The sequence below is a fragment of the Podarcis bocagei genome (assembly GCF_964188305.1).
Source record: "Podarcis bocagei genome assembly, chromosome: 18".
Classification (NCBI taxonomy): Eukaryota; Metazoa; Chordata; class Lepidosauria; order Squamata; family Lacertidae; genus Podarcis; species Podarcis bocagei.
The window spans coordinates 11,709,115-11,730,871 of NC_138144.1; the positions used below are offsets into that span (position 1 = coordinate 11,709,115).

The 21,757-nt window shown below is 44.9% G+C and overlaps 2 protein-coding genes across 5 annotated transcripts in view; both read right to left on the minus strand.

The window, feature by feature from the left end:
• Positions 1 to 661: 661 nt before the first annotated feature.
• Positions 662 to 11,083, minus strand: LOC308577622 (interleukin-27 subunit beta-like). 3 transcript variants are annotated; one of them, XM_081177990.1, is made up of 7 exons: positions 9,642 to 9,887; positions 8,327 to 8,444; positions 7,005 to 7,250; positions 4,362 to 4,476; positions 3,562 to 3,734; positions 1,367 to 1,530; positions 886 to 1,189 (listed from the first exon to the last, which is right to left on the minus strand). In XM_081177990.1, the coding sequence occupies exons 2-7, from the start codon at positions 8,412 to 8,414 to the stop codon at positions 1,037 to 1,039; spliced, it is 939 nt and encodes a 312-aa protein (XP_081034116.1). In that variant the 5' UTR covers positions 8,415 to 8,444; positions 9,642 to 9,887; the 3' UTR covers positions 886 to 1,036. The 3 variants fall into 3 exon arrangements, with proteins under 3 accessions (XP_081034115.1, XP_081034114.1, XP_081034116.1); XM_081177989.1 differs by lacking the exons at positions 1,367 to 1,530; positions 9,642 to 9,887 and adding an exon at positions 10,797 to 11,083 and having other exon boundaries at positions 662 to 1,189; XM_081177988.1 differs by lacking the exon at positions 1,367 to 1,530 and having other exon boundaries at positions 662 to 1,189; positions 9,642 to 10,787.
• A 1,273-nt stretch (positions 11,084 to 12,356) lies between these two features.
• The window catches only part of LOC308577618 (procathepsin L-like), a 34,484-nt gene continuing 25,083 nt past the window's right edge, over positions 12,357 to 21,757 (minus strand). For both annotated transcript variants that reach the window (XM_081177981.1, XM_081177980.1), the window contains exons 5-8: positions 21,256 to 21,480; positions 17,768 to 17,936; positions 14,972 to 15,086; positions 12,357 to 12,987 (exon numbers count right to left, since the gene is read on the minus strand). In XM_081177981.1, coding sequence (XP_081034107.1) covers positions 12,888 to 12,987; positions 14,972 to 15,086; positions 17,768 to 17,936; positions 21,256 to 21,480 — 609 coding nt within the window. In that variant the 3' untranslated portion in view covers positions 12,357 to 12,887. The remainder of the gene's footprint in view (positions 12,988 to 14,971; positions 15,087 to 17,767; positions 17,937 to 21,255; positions 21,481 to 21,757) is intronic.

Here is a 21,757-nt window from a genome sequence, read left to right on the forward strand (position 1 = left end):
GCCCCAGAATAGGGCTTGATCTTGTAAGCCACTGGTATTAGTAGCAATAAAGGTAACACTAATCACAATAAGAAAGATATTAGGCATTGTTAACAATTGTTTTTAAGAACATTGTTTACACATTTTCATACTGCTTAACTGTGTGCAATTATGTATTCATTGCTTTAAGTAGTAATTTTAAGTGCATTGTTAATATAAGAATAAATGTGCAATACTGTTAAAATGCATATTTTCATAAAATGTAAACAGAAATAACTGAAGTATCCTATACTAATGCAGTAATTGGACTAATATAATATAATATAATATAATATACTAATCTGATGTCCTGCTTACAAGGACATCTGGTTGGGGATGGGATGAAGAACAGGATGGGGGACTAGTGGGGTCACTGGCCGGATTCAGGAGCTTTTATTATGTTCTTGCTCTTGTTTTCCAACAGTAACATTATATAAAAAGATTGGCTGATATGAGCCTTTTGAGTAATGAGATGTTATTAATTCCTTTTAAGATAAATTTGAATACTGCCATTGGTTGCAGTGTGATATAGATAGTGCTTTCTCAAAAAGCCCTTGTCAGAAACTTCCGGATTGGAGGTCTATGATCTTTTGGGGAGGGTGTGTGAAAGAAACTAGTTTTTTTCTTTTTCAACAAGAAACTGTTGTTGTTGTCATTTTTTATACAGAATGTTTATTGGCACAAGCACATACCAAAATGCAGGGAGAATAATGAATGTAAGAAATGCAAATAGAAAAATAAACTGAAAATACAGAGGGAGGGGGAAACCGGGAAACAACTGAGAGTGCAATGAGAGTATACATTTGTCACATTTATAGAAGAAAAAGGGGAGTCAGATTAGTTCCCCATAAAGGAAAAGGAGGAAAAGGAGCTGAAATTTTCCCATGCAAATAGAAATTAGACTTCAGGCTCTGTGTGAACTCCAGAATTGCAAAAGGTGATGAAGAACTCTTGGCCATCCCTGGGAAGTGGGGGCTCATCCGAAATCCACAGGAACTCCAGATGCTCTTCAAGCGCATCACTCTGGCATCCAGGCTGCCCCTGATGCTGCCGGACTCCAGGCACTGTACTCGCCGTGATCCAGGAAGTCCTTCGCTGCCACCTGGACCTGGTACGTCACCCCAGGGCGGATCCCAGTCAACACAAAGGATGTCTGCTCGGTGGGCCTTGTCTGCGAGAGACAAAAGACCACAGCTGTAATTTCATTTCTCAAAAACCTGACACCCACCAGCAGCCTGTGCATTAAAGGAAGGGCTGCAAGAAGGAGCACTACGGTCAAATACAGGAAGCGCAGCAATTTTGTCCTAAAGCTGCAGAGCCCTGACTCATATATGGTGCTCTCTCTCACCATTTTGCTGGTGTTGGTTCCATCCCTTGAGTAACGGATCAAGTATTTGAGGGGGAAGTATTCTGGGAATTTCCAGGAGCTGGGGGGCTTCCACACCAAAAGTATCTTCTTCCTCTGGCCCGGGATCTGGGAGACGGTCAAGTCTTCTGGAGGGTCAGGCTTGACTAAGACAAAGCCAGTGCAGAGAAAATAATACAAAACAAGCAAGCAAGAGGAGAGATGGAAGAAGCATGCGTGGCCTACGGTGCCACCTTCACACCACGCACTAAATGGTTATGGATCCCAAAGAATCCTGGGAACTGTAGTTTGTTAAGGGTGCTGAAGATTGTTAGGAGAAGTAAGGCGGAGTCTCTTGTCCTAATGTCCTCACCGCCAGGGCACCTCTTTAGAAGGGGTTTGATCTTGCTATCTGCAAAAACCCTCGTTGCTACGATATCGGCCATGGACAAAAGTGTTTTCCGCCTAGCAATAATAGATGGTATCTTTTCAGAGTGGAACGCGAGTATCACCTTCAAGAAGTTGGTCTGTCGGAACAGGGGCATCACCGCATATAAGTCAATCTGGTGTTTCTTAATTTTTAAGAGTTTGCTTAAACAGTCTTTAGCCCCATCTAGCGATGACCATCTTCCTATTTCCGACCTGACCGAAAGGCAACTTTTCTTGGGTTGCAGAGTTAATATCTGATTATTCATTTGGGAATTTAAGATATATTTAATTTTAGTCTCCTTTCTTTTATCTGAATTAGGCAACACCTCACTCTCTGGCAATAAGTTTTTGACCTCACAAACTGAAGATTGTGTTGTTGATTCAAGTTTTTCAACCTTCAGCAGGATATTAGATAATTGTGAAGATACCTCATCCAGCCTTTTAAAGATACAGTGAAGGGTCTTAATAACTAATTGTAACTGCACACAACTGGGGAACTCCCCCATATCAGATGTTAAACCATCATCCTGTGATGAGAGTTTTTCCATATTCTCCTTTACAGGCTTTACTTTTGAAAAAAATTGAGTCGTCAGAGTTGGAGTGGCTTCTAAATCACTTAGAGGAAGGAAGCGATTTTGGGTTTCCACCCCAAGGCAATGCTCGGCATTGTCACTCCCTCTTCTATTCCGGTGTGGCCCCAACCTTGATAGTTTTGGTTTAGGGGATGATAGGGGCTCGTCAAAGTCTCTCAAGTGTTTGTTCTGACCCATACTTTCCTCAGGCCAAGGATTATACGATTCTTAAAAACGATTCTTAAAAACATAACATTTAAACACCACACGGCGTCTTCCTTTTAAGTCCTTTCTCCAATTAGGATAATGGCGTTCACTTCTCTTTTAGCAGCCGAGGCTGGCCCACTGATAAGAGAGAACAAGGAGCAGTCTGCAGCAATCTGGAGCAGGGCCAAATCTCTCAGAGAGTTGCCATAGCATGTAGCTACAGCAATTATAAAATGCTTCAAAGACTGAGTGGGTCAGTTAAGATAAAATATAAAAGATTAAAAGAAGATTAAAAGAAATCCGAAGAGCACCGGTAAGTGCGTCTTACCTCGGCGCCATCTTAGCTCCACCTCGGAGACCCCACTAGTCCCCTCATGGAACTACAGTTTCCAGAGAGGTTTAACAATCCTTCCCAAGGAACTCTGGGAATTGTAGCTCGGTGAGGGGGATAGAGCCCTCCTTACAACTCTCAGCACCCTTTACAAACTGCATTACCCAGGATTCTTTGGGGGAAGCCATGCTTGTTTAAAGCGCTATAAATGTGTGGTGTTAATGTGAACAACATTCGGAGTCAATCCTGCCAGCCTTGTAAAAGCCACTCTGAATAACACAATGTGCCCTCAAAACTCTGAACCTACAAACCTGTTTCTGTCACCCTTGTGGTTTAAAACCTTTTAAATCCCCCAGTGATAGACAAGTTCCCTATCTCTGCACTGTACAGACTTTTGCCCCAACAAAGCAGTGGAAGACTCTTGCTCATCTGCCTCCACCAGAGGACCAGGGATCCTTCTTTGGGCTAGCTAGTGTGGCCAGGTATTGGCTAGTGACTCATCAGCCCCAGCCATCATGACCAATGGTCAGCGATGATGGAAGCTGTAGTCCAGCAATGTCTAAAGAGCAACAGCATGTTACTGCCGTCAGCATGAATCCTGTTTCCTTCCGTTAGAAAAGTTGCAGGAAATCGTGTGTCGTGATTCTATGAAAACTTACGGATCTCATTCTGGAAGAAGTAGTAGTGGGTCGTCGCTGCCCCCAGGGGGTTCACCGCTGTTACATTCAGCACATAGGGATTGATGGAGAACATCTGGACATTGTCAATGGAGCAGCTGTTGGCCACTGTGGTAGCTTGGACACACTCCTTTACTTCCCCTCCCATGCCAAGCCTGGATTGCAAAGAAGTCAGAGATTAGCATGGGCTGCCCAGGCCACCTAGTGACAAGAGCAAACCAGCAACGAATCACCCCAAGCGAGCTGGAGTTAACTCTATATTAGCAAAACAGGAGCTGCAAAAGGAGTGTCAGGCCTCATGAGCACAGAAATTCTTGCCCTATGGATCAGTTGCTGAGACTAAAGGTCCCTGGCTCCCCACAGCTGCCTAAGTCTCCTCCTCTCCAGATTCCTCTTCTGCCTCTGATTCTAGACTTCTCTCTGCCACAGACTCTCCCTGCTCACTAAACCCTGTTGCCTCCTCAGCTTCTGACGCCTTTTCTCAGTCTGCCCCCTCTTCCTCCTCTGACCACTCATTGTCGTCCCACCTGCAGTCCCTGGGCTCTGACCCTTCTTCCCTTGGGGTTTCTAGCTGGTTCCTCCCACCACCCCTGGGTCCAACCAGTCCATGATACCTGCTAAGGAAACAAGTTGGTTTATGGGCGCCATGGGTAGCCCTGCAGCCCTTCTGAAAGCTTCACTTTAATTTGATAAACATTGTTTCCTCCGTTTCTGTGAAGAGAGAAGCCGAATTGCCACAACTGTATCTATGATACCAATAAGAGGGAGTTTCTCCTTTTTACCTGTACGTGGAGGAAAAAAAAGTAGGCAGGTGTGTCTTTGTCTCCAACCTCCAGGAGCAATTGATGGCTGGGTAGGTGTTGGACCAGCACCATACTAAAGGCTTATCAGGTGGGTCTGGAGGAAAGGGGAGGAGCAGAAAAGGTGGCTTAATTATTTCATAAAATTTATGCATTGCTTGATAGTATAAAAAAAACCCTCAAGGAGGTTTACCAAAAAAAAGATAAATCAATAAAACTGGGGGGGATCCATAACCATTCTTTAAAGCATACAAAAGTTAAAGGACCACAACAGATTCAAATCACCTTGACTTTCTAAGCATCTGGGTAGGCTTGTCTGAAGGAACGCTTTTAGCAGGCACCAAAACAATACAGTGAAGGCGCCTTCTTGATATCTAGAGCAGTGTTTCCCAACCTTGGGCCTCCAGCTGTTTTTGAACTACAATTCCCATCATCCCTGACCACTGGTCTTGCTAGCTAGGGATGATGGGAGTTGTAGTCCAAAAACAGCTGGAGGCCCAAGGTTGGGAAACACTGATCTAGAGACAGGGAGTTCCAAAGTGTAGCTGCTGCCACACTAAAAGATTGATTTCTTACATGTGTAGAATGGGTTTTATGTGGCACATGTAATACTGCCAATTCTAGCTGCTTCCTAGCAATCAGACCCCGCCAGCTGCCTATGGTGGCTGCTAAGGACAATGTTCTTGATTATGTCTAGTCCTAGGGGAAGGGGGATCTGCCACTGACCACACTCTCATCTGCCCAGTCCCTGACAGCTCCCAGGATTCTGTAGGTGGAAAATTATGCATTAAATGCATGGTGTTTACCCAGTCAATGAGTCACATGACCCATTTTGGTCATTGCTCTCTCTCCATTTTACTATCTGGTGGGGAGACAGTTACATTTGAGTAATTCCATGAAAATGTCAACCAGCAAACACATTTTTCATTTTCATATTCAGCTAAGATATTCTACATCACTTCAAGAATAATGTTTGTTCACCAACACCACAAAGACAAAACTAGGGGACACCCAAATACCTTGGCTAACACACCACACCTTCTTAATCCAGCAGTAAAATCAGTAGCCACTAGGCCCTTGACCACATTTGAAAACCTTCGCCTGACAGCAGAGGGACACGGCTAAAAGATGGTATCCACAATATGCAAGATACTTCTCCAGAATCCCTCAACACAATCAAAAAACAATAGGAGCACGACATAGGCTACGAAATAAACCCTACCCAATAGACTAAAATGTGGTCTAAACCTCCCTTGAAAGCCATCTTAGCTAAAAGAAGGGAACTTACTTATAGATGGTACCTAACACCACAGAAATTAGTGCTGACACAACCAGGAACCTCTGGTCTTGGTCTGTGGGAGGTGACTTAAATCACTAAGCTTCTTTCAATTTTTTAATTGGGCTGGAGAGGCTGCAGCTCTACAGGCACATACCTCCACATGTAGTGGGATTTTGATCCAACCCTTTTGGACAGCAATTCTACAAGAAATATGCAAAAGAACTAAACAGGCATTATAAGCCACCCTGAAAATGGTTGAAAGCAGTCTTGAACAAAGTGTAAATGGACTTTTAACACAATAAACACCACAAACACAGGGAATAATGCCATTGTGGGAAATGTGATTATCTCAAAAGAAAGTGCAAAAACAGCAATTGAGGTACTGGTGTCAGTTGGCAACTTTGTTGAGTTTGAGACTGGGAAACTGAAAAGAAAAATTGCTGCCCAGCTGATGCAATAGGATATTCATAAGTATGAAACCCTCTTTTTTTAATAATGGGGACTTCTGTGACATTTACCTTCCCTGCCAATTATGGTATATGGTAAATTGCAACAAAAACCAAATCATTAGGATGTTGCCATCGCTAAGGGTAAATTCCTGTGGACGTTATAACTTTTAAACCCTACTGTGCCTTTAATTAGAAGCTTATTCCTTGTGGCTTCTACAACCAATTGCAAAAGCAAAAGCACTGCTGAATTGCTCTCTTTTATGCCTTTACTTATTCTGTTCCCATTTTCCTGCCATCAGCACCCCAAGTGGCAGATTACAGGTACTTGTTTCCTAATTTACCACCCCACCCCCCGCAAATCCCCCCTCTATTCCAATTTTTAAAAATTGAAAGAAGCTTAGTGATTTAAGTCACCTCCCACAGACCAAGACCAGACCAAGTTAAGGGGCAGCCAATGCCTTAAGATGAAGAAGACCCAAGGAGCAAGCTTCTAATAAACATTGCAGGGGCCTTTGGTGAGCAGGGCCTCTTTCTAAGAAAATACTATATAAGAATCTTGGTCATGGGAAAGGCATTGCACGATAGCATGCAATTAAGTGCTACGCTGAATTTTGATTCCTCTTCCAACCAATTCAAAGTAGGGTTTCCCAAACTTGGGTCTCCAGCTGTTTTTGGACTACAGTTCCCATCGTCCTAGTCCTGCAGCTAGGGATAATGGGAATTGTAGTCCAACAACAGCTGGAGACCCAAGTTTGGGAAATCCTGGATTACAGAAAGGCAGACTCTTAGTTAGACTCTGGTGGGGAATCAACCAGAGAGGGGTGGAGTCACAAAAGACCAAACATCAAGAACTTGAGACACAAGGAATGTGGACTGTAATTGTCTTTTTCTACTCACAGCCCAGCTTCAGATGAATTCTCCGCAGCAACCGCCCAGTGGCGAGATCATGGCAACTGTATTCCCCATTCTGAGCTAGGCTGGCGTTCTGCAAAACAAGGCTGCCATCTCTTCTCACTGCCTTCAAAATCCCACGGGACGTGCTGCTCATTTTCCATCCCACCGTAGAATTGCCTTCAGGGACAGGGCAATGCAAGAGGACTTCAGGCGCCCCAAGACTGGCGTACTGCTGGTCTAGTGGAACTCCTGTGTTCCCCCCACCCCCAAAAAAGAACAATGGAAGGGGGGGACGATTAATAATATACAACAGTTGCGTGGTATTGCATCAGAGGAAGAGATAAGCTTGCAGCACTTATCTTTTATTCCAGAGCTTACAAGTAGAATACAAGAAAGAACTCCTATTTTCTTACAATCATAGAATTATAGAGTTGGGAGGGACTCCCAAGGGTCATCTAGTCCAAACCTTTACAATGCAGGAACCACAGCTAATGAATCCCTGACAGATGGTCCTCTGGCCTCTGTTTACAAACCTTCAAGGAAGGAGAGGCCACCACTTTCCGAGGGAGCCCGTTCCACCGGCCAACAGCTTTTACTATCTGAATGCTCATCTTAATGTTTAGTTGGGATCTCCTTTATTGTCATTTGAATCAGTTAATTCAGGTCCTCCTCTCTGGAGCAGCAGAAAGCAAACTTGCTTTATCTTCCATATGAAGCTCTTCAGATATTTGAAGGTGGCTCTCATATCACCTCTCAGCCTTCTATTCTCACAATGACCCTGTGAGGTTGTTGTTGCTGTTGTTGTTGTTCTTGTTATACTGCCCTGTACTCAGCGGTCTTGGTTAGCTGGGCTGAGTTGCTTCAGTGCCTCTTGCCCTAGTGCTATAGACTGTGTCTGCTCAGTCTGCTGCTCAGGTACTAAGTGTACATGGGAAACATCAAGGATATCCCTTCATATGGCCTTTGAACCAGGACAATAACACCAATGCCTGATCCCCTATAAAAGTTTTCAATGTGACCTTGCTATGATTTTACACAATGCACTGAAGTGTGCAGTGATGCCCCCAGGTTAACCACAACACAAATTAAAGGGGACCACAGGGGCTGCTAAGTAAGAGTTTCAAGACTGGGGGATCCCACCAGTTTTAACCCAACACAGTATTAAAAGGTTGGAAAGAGGTCCTCTGGATGATATAGCAGGAGTTGCTCCAGGAAGCAAGGTGCTGGACCTCGTGGAGCTCTGGAGAATTTGCATGCAGCTTTGGAGCAGCAAAGCAGCCACACTGCCAAGCCTCTCCCATCAGTTGCCTCTCTTCCTGCCATACCTTTTGATCCGTTGAACCAAACAATGTCCTCTTGTGAAGGGAAACCGGGTGACAGGAGAAATGAGATGGTCAGTATTATCCGCTGCATCTTCCTTCAGTGCTTGTGCAGCTTCAAATCCTGTGTGAAAGAGTCATCAAAACTCAACTTATGTAAAATACTTAATATGCAGTATTTTCCAAGCTTACAACTTAACTAAGAAGGACCCCTCCAGACGGCTGGTTTTTTGGTGGGTATATTCTGTAGCATGTTATTGATGCAGTAGGACCATCTACAGGGCACTCTGGTTTATTAGTCCTGCAATGTCACCACATTATTGCCGTCTGGAGTGGCACTCTTGTACTATAGTGCAACAAAAGTAGGACAAGAAACTACAACTCAGGAAAATCTGTGTTATTAAAACTTACAAGATTTTAGCAGGAAACGAGAGGATGTGCACCAATTGCAAGTGAAGCAGTATGACCACCTGAAAGATTTTACAGGCACAAATGGTCTTTATTTTTATACATAAAAATGCAAGGCCGTCATCACACTGTAGTTCATGTGGCTGCCAGTAGGTGGTGAACTTTAGCATGATGGCAGGTGGCCCAGGTGAGCTGTTTGATGGGGGGAGGTGCTTTGCAAACCGCTCTGTGAAGCCCACCCCCTTCCTTTAAAAGCAAGGGGGGTCATGATGATCAGGGAGCGGAGGGGCAAGCTGAGAGGGGAAGAGGCAATGTGTGGGGCAAGCCAGGAGGGGATAGGTGAGTGAGGTGTAAAGGGAGGAGGGGCTGGCGGGGAGGCAGGGGTGGCAAGCAGAGTGAGCAGGGGGCAGCGGCACCTAGCATTTATTTTATTTAACAAAATTTGTAAACCATTAGATTTTTTTCTTAAAATAAAAAACTACAACACCTCTAAATGATTTACAAAATTATAAAACAAAATATTAAAATTATCAACAGTCAAAAGAAGTAACTAGAAACATAATTAAAATTAGACAATTAAAATTGGCAGCTGAGAGAGAGAGAGATGTTTTAATTGTAAACTGATGTCTAGGACTGAACTCAAGGCTGGAAAAATCGAGAATATGAGAGAAACCAAAATTGACAGGTTAGCTCAGCTCTCCATGACTAGCGAGGGCCCCAAAGTTCAGTGACGAGATGGGGTGGCCCCCGGGAACATTGGGAGAGCAACAGGTATGCCATGCCATTGCAGGCTCATTGGGGCAGAGATCCTTTTATGCTATGATTTGTTAAAGGCACTGCATTGCATGCTGCTGTCATGGCAACAGTAAATGGAGTCCTAAATTTTTATTTTTAAGGGGGGGGGGGGACTCACCAGTAGCAAAGATTTTGCCTTCCGAGTCTGGGCTGGTTCCCGACCACGTCTCTCTTCAGGAGGTTCTTCTGTGGTTTTGTCTCAACCGCTGGCCTTCCCCTCACTTCCTGGCTCACAGCTGATCTCAGGAAGCCTTTTCTCCTAAGAAGGGCCGGATTCCCATAACAGCCCCCCCCTCCACTGGCTCGGATTTCCCCTCCTGTCACACATCCCGGACAGAACATCCAGAATGACAAAACAGGGTTCCCGAAACTTCCCCAAGGCTGTGCACTCGTGTGTGTGTGTGTGTGTGTGTGCCCCCCCCCATTTAACACTTCTTGGAGCAATTTTTGTTTAGCAAGGGGCATTCCTGATTCTCTCACGACCCTGTGAGGTAGGCTAACTGACCAGAAATGGGGGTGGGAATGTGAGTTATTCAGTATTCCCACCCCACCCTCATTTTAAAGCAGTTATTAGAAGCACAAGTGGCAAAGCTGTTGACAACTATTGTGCCAAGTTTATCTATAAGCCTACAGATGCCTTCCAGATGATTTGAAGGCAGCATCCAACAGATTTGCTGACTGGGGGTTGATGGGAGTTGTAGTCCAAAACTGTTCTGGCTGGGGCCGATAGGAAGAGCCGCCTGAAATATCCGGAAAGCAATAAGTTTGCAAAGGCTCATGCAGATAGAATATCCCTGCTACTCATTTTAGCTTCCTTTGCTAGAGTTATGAGTAGTGGGCGCCAGGTGGAGCCCTGTCTTCTCTCAGGCGGGTGTCGTTGCAGTGAGTACCGAAACAAACATTTCAAGTCAAAACGGAAACTGGCCAGTGTGCAAGTTTACCCTTTTATTTAGATTGGAAGACAATAATCAGGCATCCGCACAACACGGCCAGTTCAACGAAGCTGATGTTGAAGAATCATTGCTTTGACACGGGTGATCTTTGCTTCTTCCAGTACACTGGCATTAGTTCGCCTGTCTCCACAAGTGATGTGTAAAAATTTTCGGAGACATTACTGAATCAAAAGAAACAACCACCCACCTCTAAGCAATTTAAGGTACATAAAACGATATATGAAAATGCCGATAAAATCAAATTTATAAAACAGCCAGGAACAATAAAAAATTCATCAAAAGACAGGTGAAATCAACAGTTTTCAAAACTACAGTCATACCTCGGGTTACAGACGCTTTGGATTGTGCGATTTCGGGTTGCGCCAAATCCGAAAGTACCGGAATCTTGTCATCTGGACAGCCGAGGACCTTCAGAAACCCTGCCCAGGCTGGCGCCCTGTGGGGGTCACTTCGGTGCTGCTAGTGCAGTTTGACTTCACCCCCTCGAGGCATACTCCAATGTTTCTCAAAACAGATGGATGCCAACAAATATAATATTATTTCAATTTAAAGACCACTTTATCTAAAGGATCTCAAAGTGGTTTGCATACACAAAAATACAAAAAAAATAAAATAAAATTTGTGTAGAGCTGCACAAAAAATAAAAAATAAAATAAAAATGCTGCACAAATATAAGATGGGGGACACCCGGCATTCAGTAGTACATCAGAAAAGGAACTAGGAGTCCTAGTGGACCACAAGCTTAACAACAGTGTGATGTAGCAATGGGGGGGGGGGGGCTAGTGCTATTTTGGGCTGCATCCACAGAAGTCTAGTGTCCAGATCAAGGGAAGTTATAGTCCCGCTCTGTTCTGCCTTGGTCAGACCACACCTGGAATACTGCGTCAAGTTCTGGGCACCACAATTTCAGGAGGATGTTGACAAGCTGGAAGGTGTACAGAGGAGGGAGGCCAAGATGATCCAGGGTCTGGAAACCAAGTCTGATGAAGAATGGTTGAAGGAGCTGGGTATGTTTAGCCTGGGAAAGAAGAGGCTGGGAGGAGATATGAAAGCCATCTCCAAACATCTCAAGGGCTATCATATGGAAGAAGGAACAAGCTTGTTTTCTCCTGCTCTGGAGGGTAGGACTCGAACCCATGACTTCAAGTTACAAGAAAGGAGATTCCAACTAAACATCAGGAAGAACTTTCTGACAGTGAGAGCTGTTTGACAGTGGAAGACTCCCACAAGAGGTGATGAGCTCTCCTTCCTTGGCGGTTTTTAAGCAGAGGTTGGATGGCCATCTGTCAGGGATGCTTGAGATGAGATTCCTGCATTGCAGGGGGTTGGACTAGATGACCCTCGGGGTCCCTCTACAATTCTATGTCATAACATGTCAGGATGGACAGGAAGAACAATGTCCTCAATGTAGAAAGGCCATACTGTTTGGGGAGGAATCCAGTTATAAACCTCTGGCCCTGCTGCTCTGGTGGTAGCTGGACCACATTTCATGCTATGTTCCCCTTGCCTGAAGCACTTACACACACGCACACACACGCACACACACACACACGCGCGCACACACACACACACGCACACACACACACACGATGCCAAACTGAAATACAGCAAATGATAGAAAAGCGTTGTTAACTAAGTGTTAACTTCCAAACATCCCCAGGGTGTAGGAAATCCAGGTGTGGTCAAATTCTGTATCATGCAGATGGCATTCATTGATCCTAGAGTCTAGTCCAAGCCCCTGCAACACAGGAATCTTTTTGCCCAACGTGGGGCTCGAATTCATGACCCTGAGATTCTCATGCTCAACCGACCGAGTTATTAAAATATTCATTTGACACTTTCCCCAAGAAGTTCATCCCAGTTTCCGGCAACAACAGGCATTTCAGAATTCCACATTTATTTAAAAAGGCAAGAAAATGCAGGTTGCCACTGCCAAATGGAAAGCAATACAAGGATAAGGTATGCTTCAGAATTATATGCAGGACAGAGACATTTAAAACAACAACTAAGGAACAGGGCAGAGTCAGGAAGCCCAGCAGGTAATAATAGTACAGTGGTACCTCAGGTTACATACTCTTCAGGTTACACACTCCGCTAACCCAGAAATAGTGCTTCAGGTTCAGAACTTTGCTTCAGGATGAGAACAGAAATCGTGCTCTGGCAGCGCGGCAGCAGCAGGAGGCCCCATTAGCTAAAGTGGTCTTCAGGTTAAGAACAGTTTCAGGTTAAGAACGGACCTCCGGAACGAATTAAGTTCTTAACCTGAGGTACCACTGTACATGATTTCCTTTGCAATTTCAACTTTTCTCAGAGAACGTGAAATTGCATGTTCAACAACTGAGGATTCATAGCTGTGCAACAGGTTCAGGTGGGGCAGGTCGGGAGGGGTGGGATCCTGGCTCTTGAGAAGCTTACAGGGCGGGATAGCTGGCTTGATTGGCTATGCCACAGTGATTGCCAGTGCCCTTGACCAATCGCATGTAGCCTTGCTCTCCCCATTTCTCAGACCAGCTGACAGAGAAAGAGAGAGAAAGGAGGGATCAGTACATTATTTTATTTCATGCAATTTATATACCACTTGATTGTAAAAAAAATAAAAGCCCCCCAAACCCTCAAAGCCATTATCACCATCATAACTGTATATTGTCAGTAGTAGTAACAGTAGTATTTTCATTTCCATACCGCTTTATATTTTTAAGGGGGTGAAATCTCTTTTTAAAAATTACATTTTGTTAAGTTTCCAGATGTTTAGCATATACAATCAAAACACAATTTCATCTTTTCTTGGTTTTTTTATCTGCTTCCCAGTTTTCCATGGAGTTGTTGTTCTTCTCCTTCTGCTACACTCTCTCTTCTATTAAATCATAACCACAGTATTATACTCTAATTATTTCTGTTGCTCATATCTCAAATCCTCCTCGCAAGCTCATCATACTATAATATTTCTTTAAATAGTCCAAAAAAGGCATCCATTCGTCCATAAAACACTCGTCATTAGATTCTCTTAATTTTGCTGTTAATTTTGAGAGTTCTGCAAAGTCCATTATCTTACTTTTCCATTCTTCGTTGGTGGGAACTTCTTCCTTCCATTTCTGCACACATAAAATCCTAGCCGCTGTTGTTACATAAACAACATTAATATTTTTTGGGGGGGATTTCTCCCCCTATAATCCCTAACAAAAACGCTTTGGGCATTTTGGATATCTTTTTTATTTCATCATGTTTCATTTCCCAAAATTCCCTCGCTTTCTTGCAATTCTACCACATATGAAAAAAAGATCCATCTGCGGGTTTACACTTCCAGCAATTGTTAGGAATATTCTTATACATTTTAGATAATTGGCTAGGTGTTAAGTATATCACTTAAGCAATACATGTAATTTTCATGTAATTTACTTTTAAAGCAGTATATTTCATATTTACTTTCCACAGCTTTTCTCATGCACTTATTTCCATATTAGGTCCCAGATCTTTAGCCCAGTGTATATTCTAGATTTAACCATTTCGTCTTTTGTATCCCATTCTAATAATGGGAGACCGAATATAATTAGTAATATAATTACTTTCTAATATAATTTTAGGACACGGGTGGCGCTGTGGTCTAAACCACATGTGCGGGTCGTGATTCGACGCTTTTGCGCATGCATGTATGCGTGAGCGCCGAAACCTGGAAGTAACCTGTTCTGGTACTTCCGGGTTCGGCGTGGTGTGCAACCCGAAATCGCATAACCTGAAGCATCTGTAACCCGAGGTACCACTGTATGAAACTGTTGCAACAGGGTCCCCACTCCCCACACACAGCAGGGTGGAGGAACCCAGAACAATGGTGTGCAAGCCCTTATGTAGACTTTTGAAATTGCCCACCCTGTAGCCCAAGACCCCGCCCCCCAGGACATACATCACAGAAGGAGGTGGTCTCCAGCAGACATACATCACAGGAGGTGGTCTACAACAGACATCCTATCTGTCGGGACACCTGTTAATGATCCCTGATTGCATTGCCGTGGCAGCCTGGCCATTCTTTTGTAATGGTAAATACTTTAGTTCCTGAAGGCTCACCCTATTCATGCACAAATATGCCCTTAAGACAGGATTTGTGAGCAAAGAGACAATGGGGAGGCTTTCCCATTTCCTTCCTGTGGTTGCTGGCGACCATGGGAGGAGAAGAGGGCTGCTCTTGTGGCCAAATCCTGCTCCCAGACTTGGGGGCTTCTGCTTGGCCACTGTGAGAACAGGAGGCTGGACTAGATGGCCCAAGACATTGGGGCACCTGAGACAATCGCTCAGTGGTGTCCCACCACCAAGGGTGGGAGGAGACGAGCTTCCCATTGCCAAGGGGCCGCTATGGAGGCTGTTGCCCCATGGATCCTGCAGCCTGAGGCGGTTCCCGCACCTCACCTCATGGGTGGGCCAGCCCTCGCAGAAGAGCTTCTCTTATGTTCTTCTGAGCTTTTCCCGACCATCCCCGCCCCGGCTCAAATACCCCTTTGGTCACCTGTTCTTTAGGATCCAATAAGCCGTGTTGTTCCCACCGTCCTGGAGCGTCCCATAACCAACAGCCAGCATGGCGTGGCTCACCAGCTGGGTACACGAGGAGCTGTCAAACACCCCTGGCAGGAGAAGAGACCTGGAGTGAGGCAGGATCAGAACGGGGCAAAGCGGGGAGGAAGGCGCGCCCAAGGGGGCTTCATCCAATGTAAGCCTGGCTTGCAGCACATCCTCCGATATGAATGTAGGGACATATTTAACATAAATACAAATTTAATAAATAAATAAAATAACAATGACCAACTGGGACCACTCAGAGTAGACCATAGCCGGCTGCACAAACACTCCAACACCACCATCACTCTGAAATCTAGTTATCTACCTTGTGTGTCAAGTATGACTTTCCAATGGGAAGCTTTTTGGATTTAAAAAAGTAAATAAATTCCAAGTTCTATTTTTTAAAGAGCACCAGGATCTTTGAAGGGGTAATGCACAAAGAGGGAAGGGGTACGGAGAAGGAAGAGCTGTAGAAAGTCAGGGCTTGTCCTGCCATCCCAAAGAAAACTGCTCTTTAGCGCTCAATAGCCAATTTGGGTTTTCCCTGGTTTGCCATTTGTTCCAATTGATCACCAAAAGAGCCAGTTTTCCCTCGGAAAGGAGCAGGGCAAGGGGGAGAACACTTGGACCACACTTTCTGTGGCACACAGGTAGACGTGTGGGCGAGCCCTTTGTGTAGACACTCCTGAGGTATATATTGTAGACCAGGGGTCAGCAAACATTTCCAGCAGGGGGCTGGTCCACTGTCCCTCAGACCTTGGGGGTGTGTGTTATATTTTGGAAGAAAAAAGAAGAACGAATTCCTATGCCCCACAAATAACCCAGAGAAGCATTTTCAATAAAAGGACACATTCTACTCATGTAAAAACACGCTGATTCCCAGACTGTCCACGGGCTGGATTGAGAAGGCAATTGGGCTGGACCCGGCCCCCGGGCCTTAGGTTGCCTACCCATGTTATAGACCAATGGCCTGACTTCCCATAATACAGCTTCCTCTTTAAATCGGGCCCATGAGGACTAGAATCTTACTTTATTAACAAAGGGAGGAGTGTAGCTCAGTGGTAGAGCCTTTACCACATCAGCTCAATCCCTGACGGCATCTGCAGGTGGGGCTGGGAGGGAGAGACCCCTCGGCCTGAAACTCCAGAGAGCTGCTGCCAGCCAGTGTAGACATTACTGAGCTAGATGGAGCAACGGCAGCATCCTCTGCCTCATAGATGGGCTACTTCTATAATTGCACAAACTTCCCCAACCATCCAACTTGATATAAAGATCCTGGTTTTTAGCATGTGGAGGGTCCGAGTTCTGAGGTTTTCAGGCACAGAACAGGCCTTTAAGCCAAGCACATCCAGTGCAACATAAAAATATTATGTGTGTGTGTGTTCTTTACAGTACTAGTACATAAAACCATATAGTGTAAAACCATATTAAAAGTTTAAATCAGAAATCAGCTAACTATTGTGGGAAGATGCACTTTTCCTTCTCTGCTTAGGCCTGGCGTGGAAAAGTTTTCAGCAGGTGTTTAAAAGTCGGCACAGGTGGTGCCTGCTGGCTTGCTAGTGGCAGAGAGTTCCACAGGGTAAGGTCACAGGATAGGGTTCTGATTCTTGTTGCTGTCAGGTGAGCCTGAGTTGGGGAATGACTCTACAATGCTCCTGCAGGTGATCTCAGTAACTGAGCTGGGAAAGAAGGCTTCAGGTGATCCTGAGGCAGCCTGGACCTAAGTTGTTCAGGGATTTGTAAATCAATGCAAGGACTTTAAACATGGCTTGGCAGGGGTTGGGCAGCCGGTACAAATATTTTTAACAAAGGTGTCTCTCGTCCTTGGCCAGATGTCCCCATCAACAGTCTGGTCACTGCATTCTGCACCTGCCAGAGCTTCGAAACCAGGTCCAAAGGGCAGCCCCACGTGCTGAACATTGCAGTAGTCCAACCTCAAGCTCACCGCTGCATGGACTACAGTGTTTGGCACTGCTGCTGCAGCCCACCTTAGATAAGGCCCACAAATTAGCCATCTGTGTCCAGGACTTGCCTATTATCCCTTAGCTTGTTAAGTATAATTGTATAATTGCACACTGAAATAGAGAGTGCCTGTATGTATGTTGCTAAGGTATCTGAAGAAGTGTGCGTGCACACAAAAGCTTATACCCAGAACAAACTTAGTTGGTCTCTAATGTGCTACTGGACAATTTTTTAATTTATTTTGACTGCATCAGACCAACACGGATACCTACCTGAATCTAGTATGTTGCTAAGGGTTTAACATTGGAAAATCCCATTGTATCTATCTATCTGAGTCAATAATTTACTGTTCATATTCTCTGCTAGCTTTCACATGGGAGTTTAACCTTAGATGATGCAGTTAATGTAGTCAATTGCCAATTCATCATTCTGGAGGGAGCTGGCTCGGTCTTTTGTACCCAAACACAGTGAGAGGAGGATGTGATAAGTTGCACCTCCAGGAGCTGCACAGAGACACAGTGTGGATTTTTGCTCTGGTCATAATTTAAGAAGAGCCTATCCTTGATGCAAATGCTTTATACAACTTTCTGGATGTATTGCTGATTGTTTCGTACCTGTTTAAAGCTTTGAATTGCATTTATGGATCTGGACAATTTTTATTCCAAAAGGAGACCGTTTTTATGCATCCAATTGCTTCATTCTGCGCAATATTAATAAAGGCAATATAGCTGCCACCAAAATCAGACCAGAGGCTGCCACCCTCTCCGAACGTTTGGCCCCTCACCTGACTTGTAGAAATGGAAGTAGAAGCTCCTGCTGTCCACGGCCACCGAAACCGGCCCAATGGTTGCCACAGCCTGCTCCAGGGCCACCTCGTTCCCCACTGGGACCACCACGACGGATGTGCAGTTGGCCGCACGGTCCTGAGAGTTGTAACTGCACATGGATCCATCCTGCAGAGAAGCGACAATCACCTGGAGGCGGCTGCAGAGCAGGGCGAGTGAGGAGAGTGGCTGGGGCAGATTCCCCAGGGCTGCATTTGCAAAGAGCCCCCAGGGCTTCCAGGGCTCAGTGCACCTGCCTGTTAGTCAGAAGGCTGGTGGTCCAAGCCCACCCCCGTAGGGCTGCGAGCAGGATTCTTGCATTGCAGGGGGTTGGACTAGAGGACCCCCGGGGTTCCTCCCAACTCTACAATTCTATGAATGACAGAAACTCGATTTGGAAACTGAGCTCCACAAAAAAGGGAAACATTTCAATCTGCCCTCCTCAGAGGAAGGGCTGCAGTGCAGACTTTGCAAGGCTATGAAGGATCCACGAGAAGCGGACTTTACTGAGCAGTTTGCTGCTTCCAAACTACCGTAGGTGTAAAATTTGGTGTGGGCTTATGCATTTCCTTCTGCGCTGGTCCCAGTGGTGCAACCTGTGTTGACAGCGCCAGGGCAAGGCAAGGGTTGCACCCCCCAACCTCCTTGTGGGTGTCGTGCAGGGGGCAACAGGTGGACCTCTCTGCATGCCGGAGGGGACCACTCCTCAGAAGGTCGCCTGCCAGTCACCACATTCACCCTTTCAGCTCAGTGAGCTCCTTGGCAGGCTAATTGTGTTTTCCACCTGTGAAGGGTGTGTTAATAATAATAATAATAATAATAATAATAATAATAATAATAATACTTACTATTAGTTTAATTAACATTGGAATAGAAAATAACTCTGTATGTGCTTGTATGTGTGCTGCTGAAAATTGGAAAATCCCATTGGACTTCCGGGTTAGTGCGATCGGCTAATGGCGGATTCCCTCCGAGCTCCGGAGGGAATCGGCTCTGCTGGGGACGGGTCTTGCCGCGACGGCGACGCGGAGACCCTTAGAAACCGCAGGCGCGGATGCCTGCGGACTTGGTGACTCGGTGGGCACCTTAAGCGCCCCCTCCGACCCACGAAGAGCCTTTTTAAAGGCTTTGGAAAGGGTACGGAGAGCGGCGCGGTGCTGAGAGTAGACCCCTACTCCAGCGGAGCGAAGCCGTGTGCCATGGCCGGAGAGCGCTGACTTTTTTCCCTAAATTTGGACCTGAAAAGAAATTACCCGTGAGTAGAATGGAATTCGGACTTTAAAATACCTATCTTTGAATTCGGTACGACCGGGGGATGTGTTAAAGGGAAGTCCGCACCCCCCCTTTTACAAATGATCTAAAGCAAGAACAGGAGAACTAAGGTGGAGAGTCCATTCTTCTTGGCGAGAGCTAAAAGATATTAGCCTCCACGATTTGACAAAAGAAGTTTTGAGCTGGAGTGTGAGAGTGGAACTTTAGAAGTTTTATTTTGTGTAACCCCCCCCCCCCGGACCCGGGAGCGTCCTGTGTCTGAGTCTGTTGAAGAGGAATAAGGAGTTTGACAGCTGTCAAAGCTGTCAAACGGGCAGTTTGAAGTTAAAAAATTTGATATTTAAGATCTCTCTGGACTAAATGTTATAACTGAATTAAAGTTGTTGGAAACAAAGAAGCAAACAACGAGGTAAAGGATTGTTGGAAAAAGACTACTAAGTAACCAGAATTCTCTAGGGGGAATTCTGAGACATTACAATGGCTACAGATGGAAAATTACTAGCTGAGATAGAAAGAATGTTCTTCCTTCTGGGAATTTTACAAGAGCAGAGTCTGGCTATGAACAAACAACTTACGACCTTGACTTCTGGAACAAGTAGCTCTGCTGAATGTACCAAGGACTTGAATGAGAAAAAATCTGCAGCCGAATTAGAAGAGATATCTCAAGAACTGAAGGAGACTAAACAAGGAATGGAGAAAGTACAGATGGAAAGTACCTACCAGAAGCCTACACTAGCGGATTACAAGGAAGAAGACCCTCGGATTATATGGATTACAAATCTGCGAAAGATGCGAAAGATGAAGGAGGAGGCCCCTGGAGTATTTGGAATACAGGAACTTAAAAGAAAGAAGAAATATGATTGGGGCCTCCACTCTGAATATGAAGGATTGGTGGAACTTTTGCAGCAGCTGTCATCAAGTATTCTTGTGGAAAGAAAACCTGGTTTGATTGGGATAGAGCTCCTTCGAGATTCAATGACCAACAAAAAGGACTACCAACAAAACCGGCAGAGAGGGACTGAAAGAGATTTGAAGGCCTCGGACGTGAGGAATCCAGGCTAAGAACTGTTATTGTGGGCATGTACTTGGGAAGGGACGGAAACCGGGGATGGGAGGGAGGGGAAAACAGAACCTTAAAAACGCTTAGGATTTTGGGTTTAGTTAGTATGATCCATATTTAATATAAAATGGGAAATCGATGGAAGGGAACTTGGGTCCACCTTAGGAAAGAACTTAATTTTTCATAAGAGACGTAATATTAATACCAATATGATAAGGAGGAGAAATAACAACTTGCTGACTTAATTATGGGAATTGGGATGTATGAAGAGGGGGTGGGGGGAAGTCAAGGAACAAGGTTAAGAAAGGAGGGTTTTGAAATTATACATGTTTTTGTTTTTGTCTTTTTTGTGTGTGGTATGTCTTTATAAAATGTGAAAAATTAATAAAAAATTTATAAAAAAAAATAAAAATTGGAAAATCCCATTGGGCTATAATAAAGCAAAGCAGATCCCTCCGATCATCAAGAAGGGGTCTGCGCATGGCGTATGCTCAGAAGTGGAGGGAAGCTACCAACAAAGGAGGAATGGCAGACAAAGTTAATAGAATATATAGAAATGGCAAGATTGACAAATAGAATAAGGGTCAGGATAAAAAAAAAGTATTCAAAGATGGTTGGAAATGTTTTATAGATTATTTGGAAACATATTGAAAGCATGTCAAAAAGTTAACAGTAAGAGCAGTAAGAAATATTGAGATATAAAGTTGAGAAAAAATATGATATAGGGGGAAACTAGAATATGTAGTGGAAAAGAAAGTAAAGAAAGTAACAAAATGAACCATGTAAGGGGAGGTTCTTGTTTCATGTGTAAAAATGGAAATGATAAACAAAAATTGAAAAAATAAAATAAATGGGTTGATAATCAATTTAGGGTGTTCTCTGCTCTCTCATATCGTGTTTAACTTTAGATCATGTGAGAGGGTTATTAAATTGCAAACTGCCATTTTGAAGGGAGTTGCCTTTGAGTGTTTCTCTGGAAGCCACAAGAGAACAAAGGATGTGATAATGAGGTCTCTCCTGGAGAGAAAACAACTGAGGCTAATGGAAGCACAATTGTGCCCATGTGTGTGGCCCAGATCAGCGAGGCATGTGCACTGATTCCTCCTTCCGTCTTACTTTCTCCAAGTAGGGGTAGCTGGTCTCTGAGTTTATGCCACCGTTTTCCCGCACGTACTCGAAGGCCCGGGTGATGTACCCTCCATGGCAGCCCTGGTTGCCCAGCTTCCAGGAACAATCAATGAGGTTCTGTTCGCTTAGCGGGATCAGCTTCCCTGTCCTGTTGAAGCGCAGCCCTTCAAGTGCTCCGGTGGCGCTGAATGCCCAGCAGGATCCGCAGTGGCCCTGTGGGAACAGCAAGAGGTGGTGAGGCAGAAGTAAATCAAACAGGCATGGTGTGGGGGCAGACTCCACCTGGGTCCTGGGTCCCGTTCTGGGAGCCACAGTTTAAGAAGGATATTGACCAGCTGGAACATGTGCAGAGGAGGGCCTGGAAACCAGGCCTTATGTAGAAAGGTTGAAGGAGCTGGGTAGAGAAGAGGAGACTGAGGAGATATGAGAGCCATCTTCCAACATCTCAAGGGCTCTCACATGGATGAGGGAACAAGCTTGTTTTCTCCTG

Bases quoted from the DNA above. Each gene is read 5' to 3' on its own strand.
- LOC308577622 (XM_081177989.1), bottom strand. From the start codon at position 8,414: ATGCAGCGGATAATACTGACCATCTCATTTCTCCTGTCACCCGGTTTC. The intron at 7,251-8,326 runs GTATGGCAGGAA...GGGGGAACACAG, and splicing joins TTGGTTCAACGGATCAAAAG to GAGTTCCACTAGACCAGCAG. The intron at 1,190-3,561 runs GTAAGTTTTCAT...TGTCTCTCGCAG, and splicing joins CTTCTTCCAGAATGAGATCC to ACAAGGCCCACCGAGCAGAC.